This window comes from Rosa rugosa, chromosome 6 (genome assembly GCF_958449725.1).
Source record: "Rosa rugosa chromosome 6, drRosRugo1.1, whole genome shotgun sequence".
NCBI lineage: Eukaryota > Viridiplantae > Streptophyta > Magnoliopsida > Rosales > Rosaceae > Rosa > Rosa rugosa.
The window spans coordinates 40,417,570-40,435,541 of NC_084825.1; the positions used below are offsets into that span (position 1 = coordinate 40,417,570).

Consider the following 17,972-nt stretch of genomic DNA (forward strand, 5'->3'; position numbering starts at 1 on the left):
GCTGTCGATAGCTTGTCGACATCATTAACTGTTGTGTGAACGTCACTCAGACAACGGGCAACTTAAGAACCCGTTGTGTGATGGTGATTCAGAAGTCATTTTTTTTGTTAAAACTGTTGTGTGATTGTTATTCACACAACTAAAACATTGATTGCATCCGTGATCTGTATTACTCTCACACAACAGTTTTTATTGTATGGCTGTTGTGAACATTGTGTACGTACAGCAGAAAATGAAATAAAAAATCACCAAATGAATAGTAATTACCAATATATATCTAACATTGTTATAATCCACATAATTGTACTGAAATTTATTAGACAATATTGCCAAAAAGGAGCACTATACTACTCCATAATTGTACTGAAATGTATTAGACAATGTTGCCAAAAAGGAGCACTAGCTATACTACTCCAACACCAAAATATGGAGCACATCTATACTACTCCACTAGCAAAATAAGTGAAGAAATGCACTTTAAATTGTCACTTTGGAGCACAAAAACACATTTCTAGCCTATTTCACTTCACAGCTTCTAGAGCATGAGCAACTGCATACTTTACAGCTTGAGGATGTTCTTCAACACATAACTTGCGAGCTCATTACACACTTCATCAATTTCCACTTGACTATAAACATGGTTGGTTCTCCTAGCCCACTGTAATAGTTTGAAAATAACAATGAAAGAAATGCCATCTGATAAACTAAAACAAAACTATTTTGAAAAACTAACAGCAAACATCCAAATTAAGAAGTTTCATGCAGTTACCTTATCTGCAAATGACAAGTTTGTATCATGGATGATATCCCTCATGTATCTCATCACAAAATAGCCGCACTGTTTGTCGTTTGGCTGTGATGGAATACCCTAAAAAATAGACAGCGCGCACCATCAATCAACATCATACATATACTACTATAATTATTGACTGAATCATTATTCAAAAGGAAATAACTATGTCGAACACTACTTACTGCCATGTTCTTCCATTGAACAGAGCTCCGTCCTTTCTTGTTGCGTTCCCCTTTTAACATTGAACAGACCTTCATGTATCTTTCAAAAGGATACATCCACCGATAGAAAACTGGTCCACATAGTTCAACTTCTCTAACTAGGTGAACCGTCAAATGTACCATTATGTCGAAGAATGAAGGAGGAAAATACTTCTCCAGCAAGCACAATGTCTCAACAATATCACTTTGAATTTTAGGCAGCTTAGATACCTCAAATGATTTACTGCAAGTCTCAGTAAAGAAAATACATAATATGATAACAGCAACTCTAACCGGTTTGTCTAAGACAGCCCTTAATGCAACAGGAAGGAGTTGTTGCATTAACACATGACAATCATGAGACTTCTCGTTGTATGATTAGCACCTGTTGGGCAAAATTTTGGACTATGAGATGGGATTTGGCACCACTGACATGGTGGGAAAGTTGCCGCTCAATTTTTTTAGGGTCATACAACAGTTCTATCCTGAAACGTTGTCTGAATTTGATTCATAATTTCATATCAGACGACATGTTTTACAAAAATGACGTCCAAAAAAAAAAAATCAATCAGACGGCAGAAAACTGTAATGTGTCGTCTGAGAGGTGTCGTCTGATTCAATTTTTGTAGTAGTGTGAGGAAGAGAGATGAGGGTGATAATTTGTCGCCCAAGAAATCGAGGCTAAGCCTAGTAGTGGGTAGGACTAATTTGGATGCTAAGTCTATGGGATTGGCTTTGGTGACTATTGCACAAGAGGCTTCTAAGAAAAAGAGGCGGCTCAGAGGAGCGAAGAACAAGAAGTCTATTGAGGTTAAGGCCAAGAAGACATTTCCCATGAAACGCTCAAAAGTTTCCAAGAAAAGAAAAGCTAGTGAATGGTTTGCCTGAGTTTAATTACTATGCTTCCTAAGGTTGAGAACTCTGACCCTAAGGGTAAAAATAGATAACGTTACATCATGACTCACCCTAGTTGGGCTACGACAAGATTGAGTTATGTCTAGAAAACCCTAAAGTAATCTAATGTAACATCACCATGAGAATAAGCTCAAAGTAACTAATAACCTGACATTACTAGAGAGAGCTTCGAAACAACTCAGGTTATGCGATCCTGATCACATGGTCAGCAACTGACCATGGATTTTCTGGTCACTGACCGTCCGATTGAGATCGGACGGTTGACAGCTAAGTAATGAGATTTAAGATGAGAGCTGTCAACTGTCCGATCTCAATCGGACGGTCAGTGACCAGAAAATCCATGGTCAGCAACTGACCATGTGATCAGGACTGCAGGTTATGATCCTAATTTATTCATGTTTCCAAAGGGCCACCTTACGCAGAAGTGGTATCCTCAAGGATGCCCATAGACACAGTAGCCTAAAATTTTAAAAAATAAAATAAAAAAAAGGCCCACAATAAATTTCTAGACCTGAGCCTATAACCAAGAGACAAGGAGGCAAAAATTCTAGGCCACCATCAAGCCAAGAGCTCTCATCAACACCATCACCGCAACACTTACCAATACTGCTGTACGTGATGCAAGCGTGGACTCAACAACCAATAGGATAGAGCCACTTTCTATTTAAAACATGGCCACCATCCCCGTTAGAAGCATCTATACCAACATTACCCTTTTTGTCGTTCTTAGGCACACTGGCGACGCTCATACCATGAATCAAAGCACCTTCAGTCCCACTAAAAACACCATAAATGTAGCGATCCAACTTCTTGTTATTAAACGGAACCTAAGGATTAGCAAAGCGGACTACCTGAAAAAATCCTGTATCCCAATCTGCAACACTCCCCAACGGAGTAGCACCGCCGTGATCCAAATTCCGACTTGTCGCCGGGAGACCATTCTGCTTAACTTTTGATTTTTCTTTGCACCTTGAGATAAATAAACAATTTTGTATTTAATCTTATATAGTATTAATTAGATTCTAAGTAACATGTTAAAAGAATTAGAGTTTTAGGATGATATTAATGATAGATAATGTTATGTACCATAGAGCATTAATACACCAGGTAGCTAACAACTAGTACTTAATTAAACAAAAGTTTTAATATTTTACATCACAAATCTTTAAGCAAGTAATAAACTGATGATCCTTGCAAATTAAAGAACTCACTACAAGAGAAAATAGCAAAAGCGAGGAATTTCATTGTGACAACCTAAAATTCGTCGCAAAAGCTTGGCAAATACGAGGAAATTTCAGTTGTTGCACATGATCCCATCGGCGACAACCAATTGGTCGCATAAAGTAGGAATTTGCAAGAAATTGACAGTTGTCGCCCATATGACATTATGCGACACCCAATTCCTCGCAAAATATCAATTAAGCGACAATTTCTACCAATTGTCGGTTAATGTTTATGTGACAACTTTAACTTCCTCGCAAAAGATTAATTAGGCGACGACTTCTGTGAATTGTCGCTTAATGTTTATGTGATAACTAGATTTTTGTCACTGAATACTGATTTAGTGACCACTTCTGTGAGTTGTCGGTTAATGATTATGTGACAACCTTACCTTCCTCACTGAAAATCAATTTGGTGACAACTTTATTGGGTTGTCGCTTAATATTTATGTGACAATTTGAATTTCCTCGCTGAAAATCAATTTGGCGATAACTTTAATGGGTTGTTGCTTAATGTTTTTGAGACAATTTGAATTTCCTCACTGAAAATAAATTAGGCGACAACTTCTACTAGTTGTCGATTAATGTATATGTGACAACTTTAATTTTCTCACAAAAGGCCTATAAGGTGACGACTTTTATAGGTTGTCGCTTGATGATTATGCGACAACCTGAACTTTCTAGCTGAAAATCAATTTGGCGACAACTTTAATAGGTTGTTGCTTAATGTTTATGAGACAAGTTGAATTTCCTCACTGAAAATAAATTAGGCGACAACTTCTACTAGTTGTCGATTAATGTATATGTGACAACTTTAATTTTCTCACAAAAGATCTATAAGGTGACGACTTTTACAGGTTGTCGCTTGATGATTATGTGACAACCTGAATTTCCTCGCTCAAAATCAATTAGGCGACAACTTTTACGAGTTGTCGGTTAATGTTAATATGACAACTTTAATTTTCTCACAAAAGACCAATTAGGCGACAACTTGTATTAGTGGTCGGTCAATGTTTATGTGACAACTTTAATTTTCTTGCAAACGACCAATTAAGTGAGGACTTGTACAGGTTGTCACTTAATGTTTGTATGATAACCTGAACTTCCTCGCTGAAAACCAATTAGACGACGACCTGTATGAGTTGTCGGTTAATGTTTATGTGACAACTTTAATTTTCTCACAAAAAAACAATTAGGCGACGACTTTTACGGGTTGTTGCTTAGTGATTATGTGACAAGTTTAACTTACGCTCTGAAAACCAATTAGGCGGCGGTTTATAAGAATTGTCGTTTATTTTTTGTGCAACTACTCGCTTATTGTTTGAATTTTCTTGTCGACGTGAAATTTTTTAAGGCAGATTTGGGTGAGATGAAATCATTTTGAGGCGAATTTGGATGAGGTGAATCTTCTCAAGGCGGATTTGAGGGAGGTGAAATCCCATGAAGCTGGGTAAGATGAAACCTCCCAAGGTTAATATGGGTGAGATGAAACCTTTCAAGGTGAATCTGGGTGAGGCCAAATTCCCTCAAGGCGGATTTGAGGGAGGTGAAATCCCATGAAGACAAATCTGGGTAAGATGAAACCTCTCAAGGTGAATCTAGGTGAGGCAAAATTCCTTCAAGACGGATTTGAGTGAGGTGAAATTCGCTCAAGGCGAATCTGGATGAGGTAAAACCTCTTGAGGCAAATCTGAAACACATTGGTAGGTACAGCTTCGTGTCTCTGTTACTAATTGTTCAGTCCACCTTAATTCAAACCTATGCTCTCCAATCTCAATTAGTCTGATTATTGAACCCGCTAGCAGCTAGCAGAACAGCCAATCATATTGACCCTCAATAACGATTACAAAGGAAGAAATTCTTTAACAAAAGATGGAAGGTAAGACGATCTGGAGTATGCTTAGAATCAATCATTTTGGTATAAAGGTTCATGAAATAGTAATTTTTTTTTTTTTCCAGTGGTGTACGTACTATCTGGGCAAAATGCTCCTTCTTCAATCGCATTATCTGGGCAAAATGCTCCTTCATTTCAGATTGAAGAGAAAGAACAGTGGAAAAGAAACCAAATTCAGATTGCTATCCTCCATTCCTCCTTCACGTACATACACAATCTACCACTGGAATCCCATCAATTACAAGCAAAAAATTATAATGCCCAGATGAAGAATCAAGTTCAGAACCTACCTGAAATCCATATCACAAAATGCAATGTATCAATATAGAGCTATATAGAAACACCCAATCTTGAAATTACAAAATTTCAGAAGCCTGACCCACACCTGATTTCATATCCCGAAGGTGTTAGATTCCATACAACGGGGTACGTAACTAGCCTGAGGCATCAGTCCTGCAAATGAACTTGGCTGTATGATACAGCCTGTATCAGTCATACCTGGGCAATAACAATCGAATCTAATTAGTTTTGTTCTTCTTCTCCCAAACAAGCATATACCTCCAACAGAACCATCATCCAAAACAGAATCGCAACCAAATCGATAAAGAGAGATTCCAATAATTGATCAAAGTTCCATAATTTCAATGAAATTTAATCAAAACCCATGAAATATGAACAACAAAGAACGAACCTTTCAAAGAGAAGAGTGGGCATTTGAGATTGGGGTTGGGGTTCCAAATCTCATTGAGAAGGGTGGGCATCTGGTAAATTAGCGGACGAGCTTTCGAAGTCCATCAATTGACGGAAAAATTTCTCCGGAGGCTCCGATGATGAAGGGGGCCATGAGAAAGGGGGTGGCGGGCGGTGAGTGTGCGGGACGGAGAGAAATTGTAGAAGAGGTTTCAGAACCAAAATAATAATAATAATAATAAAAAGGAATATGTCCAAGATTTAGATTAGCTCTAGGATTAGGTCCTGCATAAAACCTATTTCACAAAGGAAAATATATGTTGGCCCGACTGGGAATTCTCCAGCTTCACGGAAAAAGAAAAAGAAAAAAATATAAATAACAGAAACAACAATAACAAAAAGCAATAAACATTGAGTTTGGAATTTGATTGTTTGTTTCTTCTCACGGGCAGTCCCATATCTCAATCAATCTCTTTTGAATTCAGTGAGGAGCAGCGAAAGCTTCTTAATAATTTGACGCAACAAGAATGGATAGGGCGTGGATTCAGTGGGGTTCAGATCTAAATTATCGGTTTACTAATGCGTTTAAAGAATGGGTTAACTCTTTTCTTGAGGTTGCGAAGCATCATGTGAATGCGAATAATCAGATCTCATGTCCGTGCATGAAGTGCAATAACACAAATTCACACCCTTTAACCGTGGTCAAGATCCATTTATTGAAAAATGGCATGGTAACAACATATAACCCATGGATATATCACGGAGAACAGAATGAAGTGCGAAGTCAAACTATTCCGAATAGCCTAGTTGATGCATCTGAACACAATACAGGTATTTTTGATATGATGAACGATCTTTTTCCAATGGGTAATGCACATGTAACGGGTGATAGAGATGATATAGGGGAGGATGAAGACGACGATATAGATGATACATCAGGAAATCAGGATACCCAAGGGGCTTACGATACTATCGGTGTTCATAATGAAGATAAGGATAACTACGATAAGTTATTGCAAGAAGCTGAACGAGAACTCTACCCTGGTTGCACAGAATATTCTGTTTTAACATTTGTTGTGGAGTTGATTCACTGCAAAGTTGACAATCTCTGGACCAACAAGTCTGTTGATACCTTGTTACAAATGATGAAGAAGATGTGTCCGAAGCCAAATAATATTCCGGAATCATATTATGCTTGCAAGAAGATCTTAAAAGGTATTGGCTTGGGGTATGAAACCATTCATGTTTGTAAATATGATTGTGCCTTGTTCTACAAAGAGAATGAAGGGAAAGACAAATGTCCGGTTTGTAATGAGCCACGATATAAGAATAGTGATCGTGAACAGAAAAAAAAGGTTCCTCAGAAAGTGTTGCGATATTTTCCATTGAAACCAAGGTTACAAAGATTATTCAGATCTAGACACACATCGAATGACATGAGATGGCATAAAGATAAACGAGTTGATGTGGAGGGTGAGATGAGGCATCCGGCAGACTCTGTAGCTTGGAAAGAGTTTGATAAGATGTACCCTGATTTTGCAAAAGATCCACGAAATGTCAGATTAGGCCTTGCAACTGACGGCTTCAATCCTTTTGGGAACATGAGTACTTCTTACAGTATTGTTATCAATTTTGTTAAAGTCGTATTAGTTTTGGGAAAATAATTACTATTTAAATATATAAGTAAATAACATATATATATATATATTTTTTTTTTTTTTGTAGGATCGACTGAAAAATAAGAGAGAAGAGCATAAGGAGAAACTAACCCTGGAGGCACCAGAGGGTACTCCACCAGAATCTGTACAAGTTACTGCGCGTGATGAGATTCCAATCATGGCTGAAGAGTGTGGAAGGAAGGGAAAAAGAGTTCGTGGTTTAGGCTCGTTTCCTCGCATGGAGCTTCCAACTGTTACATCTTCAACAGCTGTGAGTTCTGAGATGAACGTAATGCAAGATAAAGTGAAGAAGCTTGAATCAACTGTGGACACTATGCGGTCACAAAATGCACAGCTAATGACAATGTTGAAGAAGTTCATGATGAATAGCCAAGGTTGCTTTGCTGATACAGAAAACATTGACATGAATATCGTAGTACCCACCAGTGAAGAAGATGATGTCTTTGGAAGAGATGAAGACGGTGTCCAAAACAATGGAGATAATTCTGAAACAGAGGATTTGGAGGAAGATTTGTGATTCATAGTTATTTTTAGTAATTTTTGGATTAGGATTTAGCTAGTCTAGCTTGGCAAACAATTTTTCTTTTTATTAGCTATTATTATTTTTGGGTAGAATTTTGTAAACTCTATTTGATTTATGATTTAATAAATCTTTTATTATTATTAATAAATTAATTTTTTAAATATTCAAATTATTTTGAAATTTTTAAATAAATAATTATTAAATGAGACAAACAATCCAGCCTCATTTAAAGTCATTTGCAACAAACAATTATTCTTTTGCATATGTTGCAAATAATTATATGCAACATTATATGCGATCTTGCCTATTATTTTTTTCAACAAATATTTAATCTTGCATTTTATATTTTCGACAACTATGCTAATTTGACATATCTTTATAAAGATATTGGTGACAATCCAGAGTTGTCGTAAAAAGACTAAATTTCTCGCTTAATTAAATATGCGACGCATTTGGGTTGTCGCAACCAGTTGTCGCGTAATGTGTTTTACTGATTGTCAAAAGCGACGAAATAACAGGGTTGTCGTTTTTTCAATATGCAACGCAATAAGTTCCTCGATGAAATTATAGGAGACAAATAAGAAGCCTCACATATAATTTTCTACAACAAATGCATATGTGTCACATATTAATATATGCAACAAAAATGAAACCTCGCAGTTACTTTTTGCAACAAAAAAAAGTCCCACATATAAATTTTTGATCAAATATATAAGCCTTGCAGACGGAATATGCAACGTAAACGAGGTCTCGTATATTAGAAATTGTAACAAACATAAAGTCTCGCTTATAGCATTCTGTAACGCACTGACTTGTCTCGCAATATGTTATACGCGAGGAACGAATTGCGTCGCTTATTGAAAATGCAACAAACATCCACGCCCTGCATATGGAATATGCGACGTAAACGAAGTCTCATATATTAAAAATAGCAACAAATATAAAGTCTCGCATATAGTTTTTAGTAACACACTTGTGTGTCTCACAATTTGTTATATGCGAGGAACCAAATGCGTCGCATATTGAAAAAGCGACAACCGTGTAATTTCGTCGCTTTTGACAATCAGTAAAACACATAAGGCGACAACTGGTTGCGACAACCCAAAGTCGTCGCATTTTTAATTCAGCGAGAAATTTAGACTTTTTACGACAACTTTTGGTTGTCGCCGATGACGTTTTCTCTTGTAGTGACTTCAACAACCCCAAAGTAGCATTATGCAAATTAAAGAACTCCAAACAGTTGGCAAAGCTGACGATCCTTGCGAGCGTGCTTTTTGTTCGGAAGTTATAGCTTTCCACCAGGTGATAAAATCTTTAACGGAGACGATTCAAGAGGTCTCATAGCTAGATTGAACCTAAGATAAGAGGTCTCTTAGATTGAACTCAATAGGTGACTAGAATGAGTCAACAAGATTGAAGACCAAAGATATCCCGACGCAAAAAGACAAAAGAGTCATCTTGAAACTAATGTGTTAGTCTCAAAGGGATCATTATGCACAAACTAAATCAAATTTGAGATTTTTCAGTTATCAGTGATTCAAATAAACAGATGGTTAATCTTAATTAGTATTCTCAATTAAGCGAAAACACATATAAGTAGTCACTTAATTGTTTTTATGCAAGAAAGCTTGAGTTGTATAACAAATATGTGAGAAAGTTCAAGTAGTCGCATACGCAATGAGCGACAACACATAGAACTTGTTGTCTAATTTGGTATTCTGTGAGGAATTTTCACTTGTTACATAAGCATAAAGAGACAATCAGTAGAAGCTACCATTTAATTGGTCTTTTGCGAGAAATTTAAAGTTGTCGCATAAACATTAAACGATAATTCATATAAGTTGTATGCGAGGAATTTCATGTTGTCACATAAATATAAAGCGACAATCTGTAGAAGTCGTAGCCTAATTGGCCTTTTGTGAGAAAATTAAAGTTGTCACATAAACATTAAGCGACAACTTGTAGAAGTCGTAGCCTAATTGATTTTTAGTGAGGAAGTTCAAGTTGTCACATAATCATCAAGCGACAACCTATAGAAGTCGTCGCCTAATTGGTTTTTTGCAAGAAAATTAAAGTTGTCACATTAACATTAACCGACAACTCGTAAAAGTTGTCGCCTAATTAATTTTTAGCGAGAAAGTTCAGGTTGTCACATAATCATCAAGCGACAACCTATAAAAGTCGGCACCTTATAGGTCTTTTGCGAGAAAATTAAAGTTGTCATTAACCGACAACTAGTAGAAGTCGTCGCCTAATTAGTTTTCAGTGAGAAAATTCAAATTGTCACATAAACATTAAGCGACAACCTATTAAAGTTGTCGCCAAATTAATTTTCAGCGAGGAAGGTAAGGTTGTCACATAATCATTTATCGACAACTCACAGAAGTGGTCACTGAATCAGTCTTCAACAACAAAAATCTAGTTATCATAGAAAGATTAAATGACAATCCGCAGAAATCGTCGCATAATTAATCTTTTGTGAGGAAGTTAAAGTTATCACACAAACATTAACCGACAGTTGGTAAAAATTGTCGCCTAATTCATATTTTGCAAGGAATTGGGTGTCGCATAATGTCAAATAGGCAACAACTGTCAATTTGTCGCAAATACCTACTTTATGCGACAAATTGGTTGTCACCGATGGGGTCATGTGTGACAACTGAAATTTCCTCGTATTTGCCAAGTTTTTGCGACGATTTTTAGGTTGTCACAATGAAATTCCTCGCTTTTGCTATTTTCTCTTGTAGTGTACACTAAAGAAATTTTCCCATGTTGGAGACTTGGAGTTAATAACTGTTCCAAAACCAAATCTTAGGTTTGTTTAGTCTGTTGGAAATGCTTTTATAAAAGAAAAGATTTAACCACTGCAAGTGGCCTAGTGGTTCTTGCCTAGTTGGGTGTGCTCTCCAACCTAAGTTCGAACCCCGAAGCTGTTAAAGTGGTCAGACACTGTGCTGCAATGCACAGTTGGAGCATTTCATATGCGCCGAAGGGGTTTATTTTGGGTCTAGGAAGCCTTTGGGTTTCCCTTCACAAATTCAAAAAAAAAAAAAAAAAAAAAAAAAAAAAGATTTGGTATGTCAGACGAGAAATTAAGTCAAAAAAGTATGTATGGCAATAGAATAAAGGCAACTTACACAAATACATTTCATAGTGGAAAGAATATTTATTTTTCCTTTTACCTTCTTAAACAATGTGTATTATATAATATGGTAGGCGTAGCACGAAAAACAAAATTATCTTGGAAGATAAAAATAAATAAATTATGATAAAATCCAAAATTGCATTAGACAATATTGCGAAAGTATTATATATAGTCGGTAACATAAATCATGTATTGCATAATTAAAATGAAAATTGATTGATCGTAATGAGGACCGAGGCTACCACAACCCCTTTTCAAGATCCGAGAACGACACAATGGCAAGCAATCACCACGGACCAGGCTGTGCGTTGTCAAAGAAACAGCTGTCATTGAGGTCTCAAGAGAGACCCTAGCTAATTACTATTGAGATCGATGAAAATGCCAGTTCATAAAGACTACGTATTATTTATTCAAAACAAAAAAAGACGTACTACGTATTATTTCTAAATGTATAGATAGTTATTGGAACTACATAAAAAAATAGAGCAAATACAAGAGGAGCTAAGTTGATCACCAACGCACCTCTATAAACATTGATGAAATATCTATACCTACTCTTCATTCTTGACTTGTATGGATCCCACAAAATTCTCTAACCAGAAATAAGCCACTGGAAATAATCCAATAGTTATACCCTCCCTGTATACATTCATGTATTTTGCCTGCAAACCAATAACACCTCCAAATTTCCAGTGGCTCTTTTGTGCTGTGTAAAGCCTTGAATGCTTGCATGTGCCATTGGAATGACAGATATGATGCATCAATTCTGAGCAATTCCAACAGCTTCCTTATATTTTGATTTTTCTCTATTTTAGGGAAAAATTAGTCTCGTTTGCTCCAACAGATTCATCCTCATTTTAGGGATAGTGAGGAAAGAAAAAACCAAATTCCCTAAATTTACAGCAGTCTCTAAAATTTAAGGAAGAATTATAGAGATTTTAGAGATTGCTATAAAATAGGGAATCTATTAGAGTTGGAGAAGGAAAATAGGCTAAAACTTTGACTTTTGCTTCTCTATAATACAGAAATGATAGGAAAACTGTTGGAGTTGCTAAGCTCCTAGTTAATCCCAATTTCTGGTTCTGAAACATCTTTTCCATTTTCAGAAATTGGTATATAGTTCCTTTTATAGACTAACGTTATCACTTTGCATTCAAGAAACTGGCTCAGAACTCTGCATAGTGTCCAAATTCTTTGAGTATCTGTTCATATGTCATTGTTATAAAATTGGATATTTTGGTATTGACTTACACCCTTCTAGCACTTTGTGCAGGTAACCACCATCATTTGGGGAAGCCAAGCTTTCATTATAGTATAATTATACAGAACAATATTGATGAAATATCTATACCTACTCTTCATTCTTGACTTGTATGGATCCCACAAAATTCTCTAACCAGAAATAAGCCACTGGAAATAATCCAATAGTTATACTCTCCCTGTATACATTCATGTATTTTGCCTGCAAACCAATACTATCTCCAAGTTTCCAGTGGGTCTTTTGTGCTGTGTAAAGCCTTGAATGCTTGCATGTGCCATTGGAATGACAGATATGATGCCTCAATTCTAAGGTCCTAGTTTATCCCAATTTCTGGTTCTGAAACATCTTTTCCATTTTCAGAAATTGGTATGTAGGTCCTTTTATAGACTAACATTATCACTTTGCATTCAAGAAACTGGCTCAGAACTCTGAGTAGTGTCCAAATTCTTTGAATATCTGTTCATGTGTCATTGTTATAAAATTGGATATTTTGGTATTGATTTACACCCTTCTAGCACTTTGTGCAGGTAACCACCATCATTAGGGGAAGCCAAGCTTTCATTGCAACGGGTTAGAGCGTGTATGACAAAATGCCTCAATGAACTGTGCTAGGTTTTTAAGTTTCCAGTATGAATGTGCAGATTGAATGGTGAATCTTAACAGTAGCATTACAAAATATAATATTAATAATCAAACCTGTATAAACCTTTCTGTGCAACTCAGTACCAACCTAATCTCAGTGGGACATGTAGGAAATAGCTAGATTGGTTTGGAGTGCAACATGGAAGTTATACTTTTTGCTTGCTGTAGAACTTTTAATCGATCTTGTCGACAGTCGATCCTTTTGCATTAGTGGAGGTTCATTTCAGATCCAAGATCAACCACATTTTCGTTTCTTTCCCAAAACTTTGTTCATTATGATAAAAGATGCAAGTCTGTGGTCAGACACAGGATCGACCAGAGCTAGCTGTCCCACTCCCACACCGAGAGATATAAAAGATCAAATTGCTTTAAGAAGAATCCGAAGCATTTTATTTAGAAGAATCCGAAGTATTTTATTTAGCTTTAATGAGCACTCAGAAGACCCATAAAGCCTAGACTTGGTGCTACCATCCAAACTGGTCTTAGCCTTCTAGCTTGGGATACAAGCAAACAAGTTGCTAAGAGCCAAAGAACATGTATTATTAATAGAACTCATCTAATTCTTCTATGGCTCTGTTTCCCTTTGGCTAGAACCTTTTCATAAGCCTCTTCCAGCTAGGCTTTCGCTCTCATGGAACATTCTACTTCTTCATGCCTGATTTGCCCCCCGAAAATAGTTCGCTGGTGGCAGACTAAGCTTTCACTCATGATATACAAGAAATGAGCTAGAGATCAGTTTTGCATAAGAATTAAACCTGACCAACAGTACTGAAAAATGCAGTATCTTGGTGATTTCTTACTGCGAATGAAAGGTACGTACAGTTTGTCAAGTCCAATATGTCCACTGCTACATTTCTGAAAGGTCATTTGAGTCCAGCAAAAAGAAAACTAAAGGAACTTGTAATGCCTCAAAAGGAGAATGGAAATGAGATAATAATAGGAAGTAACACCTGAAAAGTTTGCGTGGTTATGGTGGAATCTGTACTGGCAAACACCTGACCTGATACCTCATTGTCCAGGCCGGTAGAAGTGACTTTTTTCCAATAAGAAGGTGAAAGGTGATATAATGGTGCGTATACGAGTCCCACAAGCATAGAATTGTCACATGGGATGAGAGGTTAACATCCCCTGTCATATAGGTCTCTTACAATCATAAAGAATTGAGAAGAGAAAAAGTTTGGGTCTTTGCAAACCATATGTTGATGAAAGAAATAAGTAGCCGAATATAAATCGCGAAATGAGTCAACCGTCTTAAACTCTTAAAAGTTAAGCTTAAATGTGATAAAAAATTTCAGAAGGTGTTTCCGGTCATCTCGTCAGTACCAAATGGCAGAAAACCCACTTAAATCATGTCATTTGTTAAACTTGGTACATATCTGCTTGTTTGTAATTTAGGTTTTGAACAAGATTTGGGAGATAGAAAACCAATCAGGTGATACAAATGTGAGCTGCTGGACCATAAGCATGGCCTAGGGGATTGTAGCAGAGGGTAAACACATCCTATCAAGAATTTCGGAACATCGATCATGCCACAAAGACCCAACATTTTGGCTCGTCAAACATGCCATTTACCCACAAACATAGCTACATTCTAGGGGGCCCACTCCTAGGCACGTGTCACCATCTCATTCTCCAACCCACTTGGCCCGCTCCTTTTAAGTTTCTTCTACTCCATAATTATTCCATTCAGCTTCAATTTATACTCATCATTCTCTTGCCCACCAATTCTCTCGTCGACTCTGGTCAGAAGATATGAAGGTGAGTTCTAAGTAGTAGCTAGTGGTAGAACTATGCACCATGATCTCTTGTCAATTAGGGCTCTCAATTGATCCTGTTCCTTCTTTGTTTGCATAGATCTTCAACTGGGTTCATAAGAGGTTTCATCACAAGGTCCTTAAAGGTATATTATTTTCATGAACTTATGGAATCACCAAGTTGAATGTAGCTAACATTTTTTTGTCATGTATATTGTGTTACTGTTGAATTGAGCATGCAGTACTTTATATCTATGTGGTGTTGTACACAGATTTTGCTGTGAACTTGCTTGATCTTGTGTGTTTTTCCAGATGAGGTTGCAGGAAATGGGGAAAAGATTGAACCGGAGAGTAATACCGATAAGGACACACAAGCATTTCTGAGACAAGTTTCCCTTGTGGATGGGCTTGATCAGGGATGGAGAGATGGCATTTTAACAATAGGCACCTTTGGTTTCGACCCCCTAAAACCCTTCAACAACCAAAATGACTACACGGTTTTGGAGAGCGAGGAGGATGGTAAGGAAGCCCAAGAAGTTTCACATGGTGGTGATGATTGTGACAGTGATGAAGATACTGATAATGTCGAGTATGAAGAACTGAACCCTTTGATGTTTACAACATTTGGACACAGTTTTGAGGAAACGGAGTCAAACTCTGAGGCCATTGTTGCGAAACCAGATGTGATTTTGGACATCGATGGTGTTCCTCTTACTCCTTCTGAGGGGTCTCATGAAATCAGTACTGAACCTGATCACGATTCTGAGAGTGATCAAAGGAAGCGCAAAGGTGAAAGGATAACACTGGCTGACTTATTCATGGCTGATGGTCATGATGTTCAATCGCAGCTTGACTCTCGCAAGGTCCAACCAGAGTTGAAGAAGAAAATGAACCCTCGAACAAGGAATGGTGGCCTGGCATTTGCCAAGAAGCTCATTCCTCGTGTCAAAGAGGATTCAACTCCAATCAAGAATGTGCAACGAGTAAGTAAACACTTCAGCAATTTTTCTAGCTTTAATTCCTGGTCTCTTGTTTGGCTAGATAAAGATTAATTAAGACACTGATTCCCATCAAGTAATTGTAATTTGTGGTAGTTTTTGACTTTTTGTAAGGTAACGACACATAATCTATTAGACATCAAAGCATGTCACTGATTCAGTTAATTGATTTCTAATGTCATAGCTGATGAGGAGGATGTTGAAGAGGAAGATCCATCCAGCAGACCTTGATGTCAAGAAGCCTACTAGTGCAGTCGAACTTACCAGTACCAATGTCGAAACTGATGCTTCTGAATCGGTTTCTTTGCTTCCAATTCGAGGTAAGTACTGACTTCTATTCAAACACAGCTTAAACTAGCTGCCACATTTTTTCCTTTAATTATACATGGATCTCTCAGCTACATATGTTCTTAAGCTTCAACATGGTATCAGAGTTAAAAAGTACCAGAGACACCAATAGAAAATTTGCAAAAGGAATAACCAGTGGATAATATAAAAGGACTAGCAATCCTCCTTTTGATTAGGAGCAGGAGCTAACGTGTTAAAAATCTTGATCAATCATTAGGATATTATCTCAACATGTCAGCATGAACATGCATGTAAAGTATTGTTTCTGATCGAGTGTTTTAACATTTTGACCCCAAAATCATTAGGACATATTCATGTTTCTCATTCTTTTTCTGGGTGTAGCTGCAATATCATGAGTAATATGTACTGATATGCAATTCCAACTAAATCCCACCATCCCTAAAATATGAAATAAAAGGAGTTCAACCTGATGAGGTGACATTATGCAATTCCAATCATATGTCCTTTGTATTTTAATCATGTACCGGTAATGGGTCCTCCTGATAATTGCTAGAAAACAAGTCCAATTAGGAATAATGAAGGCGTTTCCCTCTTCCAGCTTTTATTTTCTCCTTCTGTTTTTAATAAAGTTAAAAATTTGAGAGACGTGAGTTTTCAGGTGTATTGATCATTATTTTTTTTTTATAGAGTTAGCACCTCATTCAAAAGGCGTTATTGAAACTAATATCACTTACTTCTCTATTGAAAAAATAAAAAAGTAAAAAATAAATAAAGGTGTCCATATTATTTCACATTCCTGTTACTTTCTTATAAAAAGGTGATGTCGTATGGTCTTATGAACATGATCTTTATCCTACTAATGTATACAGTTGCTAATCTTTTGGAATTGGCTAATGTATGTATTTGCTAATCCTGTGCAGGTGCCACTTCTGTGCATTGAATAAAGGCCTTCTGCAGGTTTCCTGGGAATTAATGTTCTTTTGTGTTTGCTAGCTATAAATAACTATTTCAAGGACAATGCTAAATAGGATTTTCAAATGATATGAACTGTTGGATCATGAACCAGTTTAATTTGTAATTTTTCTTGATTGCATGTGTTTTAGTATATGATCATTCAAGTTTGGTTGTCTGTGGAACTCATATGCTATGGTTCTGTCTTGGCATTTTTAATCCATTTGTCCCTCTTCTCCGCAAAATTTCGTCGTCCTCCTATTAATCTCATCATAATGTCAAGGAAGTGGCTCCGCGGTCAGATTCGCATTTCGGTCCGCCCCCCCCCCCCCCTTACATCGGAATTGAGTTGACATAATATCATACTACATTTTTATCCGGTTTTGTGGCTTGACGCCAATTGACGCAAAGGGAGAGGGTCATCTCCTAAGCAATTAAATTGTCTAAGCTTTCAATCGTATAATGACACAATGGTTTGTAAAAGGTCACGTAGTGACTGACTTAAAAAAACAAATTGGTTATCCCAGAAACCTGACTCTTCAACATCGCGCTTGGAGTCTCTCTCTCTCTCTCTCTCTCTCTCTCAAGTTCTTGACTCGTCCTTATGGGATCTGGTGGTTGATAAATTTCTTTCTGGGAACGAAGAGTCTCATTGAAGGAAATCAGTAAATGAATCTGATAACAAAGAAAAAATTTACCTTGGAAAAAGAGCTCCGACTTGTAATTGGGAAATGGTTGATAGTTGAAAGGTGAGGAGAAGCAGATGGTGTAAAGTGCGCTCTTAGTCTCAGTGATTTCAATTCATGGGTTTGATTTTTGGGGCTGGGTGTTTCACTGATGGGTTTCTTTCCCAGTAAAATTTCATTAATTAATACCAGAGTTATGGGTCAACCTGCTTCCTCTCTTCAAGGACTGGGATAAACCACACCCATTAATTTGGGTTCTCTCTTAAAATTTCAGAAATCAAATTTGTTCCATATCAAATTTCATTGAAACCC

General features: G+C 36.9%; 1 protein-coding gene across 1 annotated transcript; it reads left to right on the forward strand.

Moving 5' to 3' along the window:
* Positions 1-14,623: 14,623 nt before the first annotated feature.
* LOC133715440 (protein TILLER ANGLE CONTROL 1) lies at positions 14,624-17,163 on the forward strand. Its single transcript, XM_062141930.1, has 5 exons — positions 14,624-14,720; positions 14,817-14,862; positions 15,029-15,699; positions 15,899-16,034; positions 16,944-17,163. The coding sequence occupies exons 1-5, from the start codon at positions 14,715-14,717 to the stop codon at positions 16,961-16,963; spliced, it is 879 nt and encodes a 292-aa protein (XP_061997914.1). The 5' UTR covers positions 14,624-14,714; the 3' UTR covers positions 16,964-17,163.
* The last annotated feature ends 809 nt before the right edge of the window (positions 17,164-17,972 follow it).